This window comes from Cyprinodon variegatus, unplaced genomic scaffold, assembly GCF_000732505.1.
Source record: "Cyprinodon variegatus isolate N-32 unplaced genomic scaffold, C_variegatus-1.0 Scaffold901, whole genome shotgun sequence".
NCBI lineage: Eukaryota > Metazoa > Chordata > Actinopteri > Cyprinodontiformes > Cyprinodontidae > Cyprinodon > Cyprinodon variegatus.
The window spans coordinates 11,546-13,795 of NW_015151354.1; the positions used below are offsets into that span (position 1 = coordinate 11,546).

At 34.8% G+C, this 2,250-nt stretch overlaps 1 protein-coding gene across 1 annotated transcript in view; it reads left to right on the plus strand.

The window, feature by feature from the left end:
• Nucleotides 1-400: 400 nt before the first annotated feature.
• lrriq1 (leucine-rich repeats and IQ motif containing 1) overlaps nucleotides 401-2,250 on the plus strand; it is a 59,853-nt gene continuing 58,003 nt past the window's right edge. Inside the window, exon 1 of the mRNA XM_015397972.1 lies at nucleotides 401-608. Within this exon, the coding sequence (XP_015253458.1) occupies nucleotides 555-608 (54 nt within the window). The 5' untranslated portion in view covers nucleotides 401-554. The remainder of the gene's footprint in view (nucleotides 609-2,250) is intronic.

Genomic DNA, 2,250 nt, shown 5'->3' on the forward strand with positions numbered 1-2,250 from the left:
AGTCAGAATTATATATTTTTTTTTCATATTATGCTGCAATAAAATTTAAATATCAGTTCACTTTTTTATTTTATTCAGTGGCCCCAATCCTCTTCGTACTATTGCTTCCCTCCAGCAACAAAAAAACAAACAAAAACAACAACAACAACAACTGTAAAAGAAGAAATTAAAAAGTGAAACAAATGTGCCTGAAATCCGACTGGAACGTCTGGAAGGATGTGTTTTCCATATAAAACTGCGTAACAATCCAGGTTTTTGGCTGAGATATTCGATACTCACCACATGTCTTACCTCCAAACTGTTTTGGCCCAACCGGAGCCAATGGCAACGTGAAGTGACGCAGCGCGCAGCGTCGTTTCCATGGAAACGATATCACAAGGAACGCTGAAGTTGAGTACAGTCCGTCTACGAAAGAGTTGACTGAAAAACCGGGACTTTTTAATCAAGAACTTGCTGCGGAAATTGAACTCAGCTATGAAAAGTGATATTTAGGCACAAACTGCAATTAGGGAGAGAAAGGAAGGTGCGCTGCGGCCATATTGGAGCTAAATATAATGCTCTGTGACACGGAGGACAGTGAGGAAAACCCTGACAGCAGTCAGCACAGGGTGAGTCCTAAACCATCTACTATGTGGCCCACAAGATTTACATAAAGCACAGGAAGTTTATTTTAATCTATGGAGTAAGAAAAATGTCAAAAAAAAAAAAACTAAGCGTAATCATTTATCCTAATTTGTAGGTCAATAATACAAATAAATGTGATCAGATTTATGTTTTTTTTTTCCCTTGTTGACATTCCGTAAAAATTCAAAAAATATCCACTGGACTTGGTTTTCAAAATTTGAAATCCTTGTTGACATCTTATAGATACATGTATTAACAGATCTTCATCTGAGATGAAGGTAAATGGTAAAAACTTTGAAAAAACGACTTAAGTGAAAATCACAAATACAAAAATCTATTAATATGAATCACAAATTCATTCTTGTAAATTTGTGATTGATTCCCAAAATGTTTAATATGTAACTAAATGTTTATAATATGTACTTGTGAAGTGTATTTTATTTATTTTTTTAAGATTTATATGCACATACAAATACTGGTTACAGTAAAAAGCGACAAAACGGTTAAGAAGACCCTATAGGGTTTTATAAGACACCTCTCATAAGACAAGGATTTAAAGTAGCGCAAAACTACAAGTCAGGATATCGAATGTATAAAATAGTTTGTATAATTTGTACATTTCTGACTTGCGCGGGTAAATTTGTGATTTGTTTTCGTAAAACTCTGATTCTTACTCATGAATTTGTGATTTGAACTCGTCTTGCTGGAAAGTTCTAAAGATTTTACTAGTATTAATAACTTCTGAACTAGTATTCTCACAAATCAAAGTCTGATTTCACTTGTATAAAGTCAGAATTCTGAGATTTCACTTGTATATTTGAGTTGCCAACAACAAACAAAAACACTAATCCTAAATTGATGTACAAAATTGAATTTCACTTGCAAATTTAAACATCTTATATTGACAGTTTCCTTGGTAATCGTTTTATTTATCAGGATTTTATGATCTATACAAAGAAGTGCATGGCTGTAAGGTGAGAGAAAAACGGAAATTATTTTATAGATTACAAGTGCACATTAGAAAAACGTAGATGTTCGGCCCCCTACTTGCATATGCGCAGAATAAAATGCAGGGAAAGTCTTTGCCTTCAGAGGTTGAGTCCCCTTGTATTTGAGGAACCCATCACATAGGTCAGAGATTCACATGTGTGAAGGTTTAACATGTGTCAACATGTCAGAAATGGTAGCACAATTGTAACCCAGTAACAGTAAAGGTAACCCCATCATGGGACTGGGGAGACTGGTTATGTAGATATTTTAGTTCCTGTTGGAAAATCAAATAAGAAAACATCTATTAGTGCATTTTACCGGCCTGGACTTAATATAGAAAAAAAAAAGAGCCACAGTTTAGAGAAAGAAACAGAAGGAAAAAAAAATTCTCTGTTTTTGCAGAAAAACGAAAAAAATGAATAACCGTCACCAAGATGAAACATGGTGGTGGCACCATCATGATGAGGGGAGACTCTTTTCCAGACAGGTCAGTAGCGAGTGGGCGATATGGATTTAAAACTTAAAAAGAACAACTATTAGCAGTTACTGCATAGGCTGTGCTACTCAGACTCTGGTTATATTAAGTAGATCAGTTCTGACAGTGGTGTCAAAAGTACACACATTTGTTACTTCAGT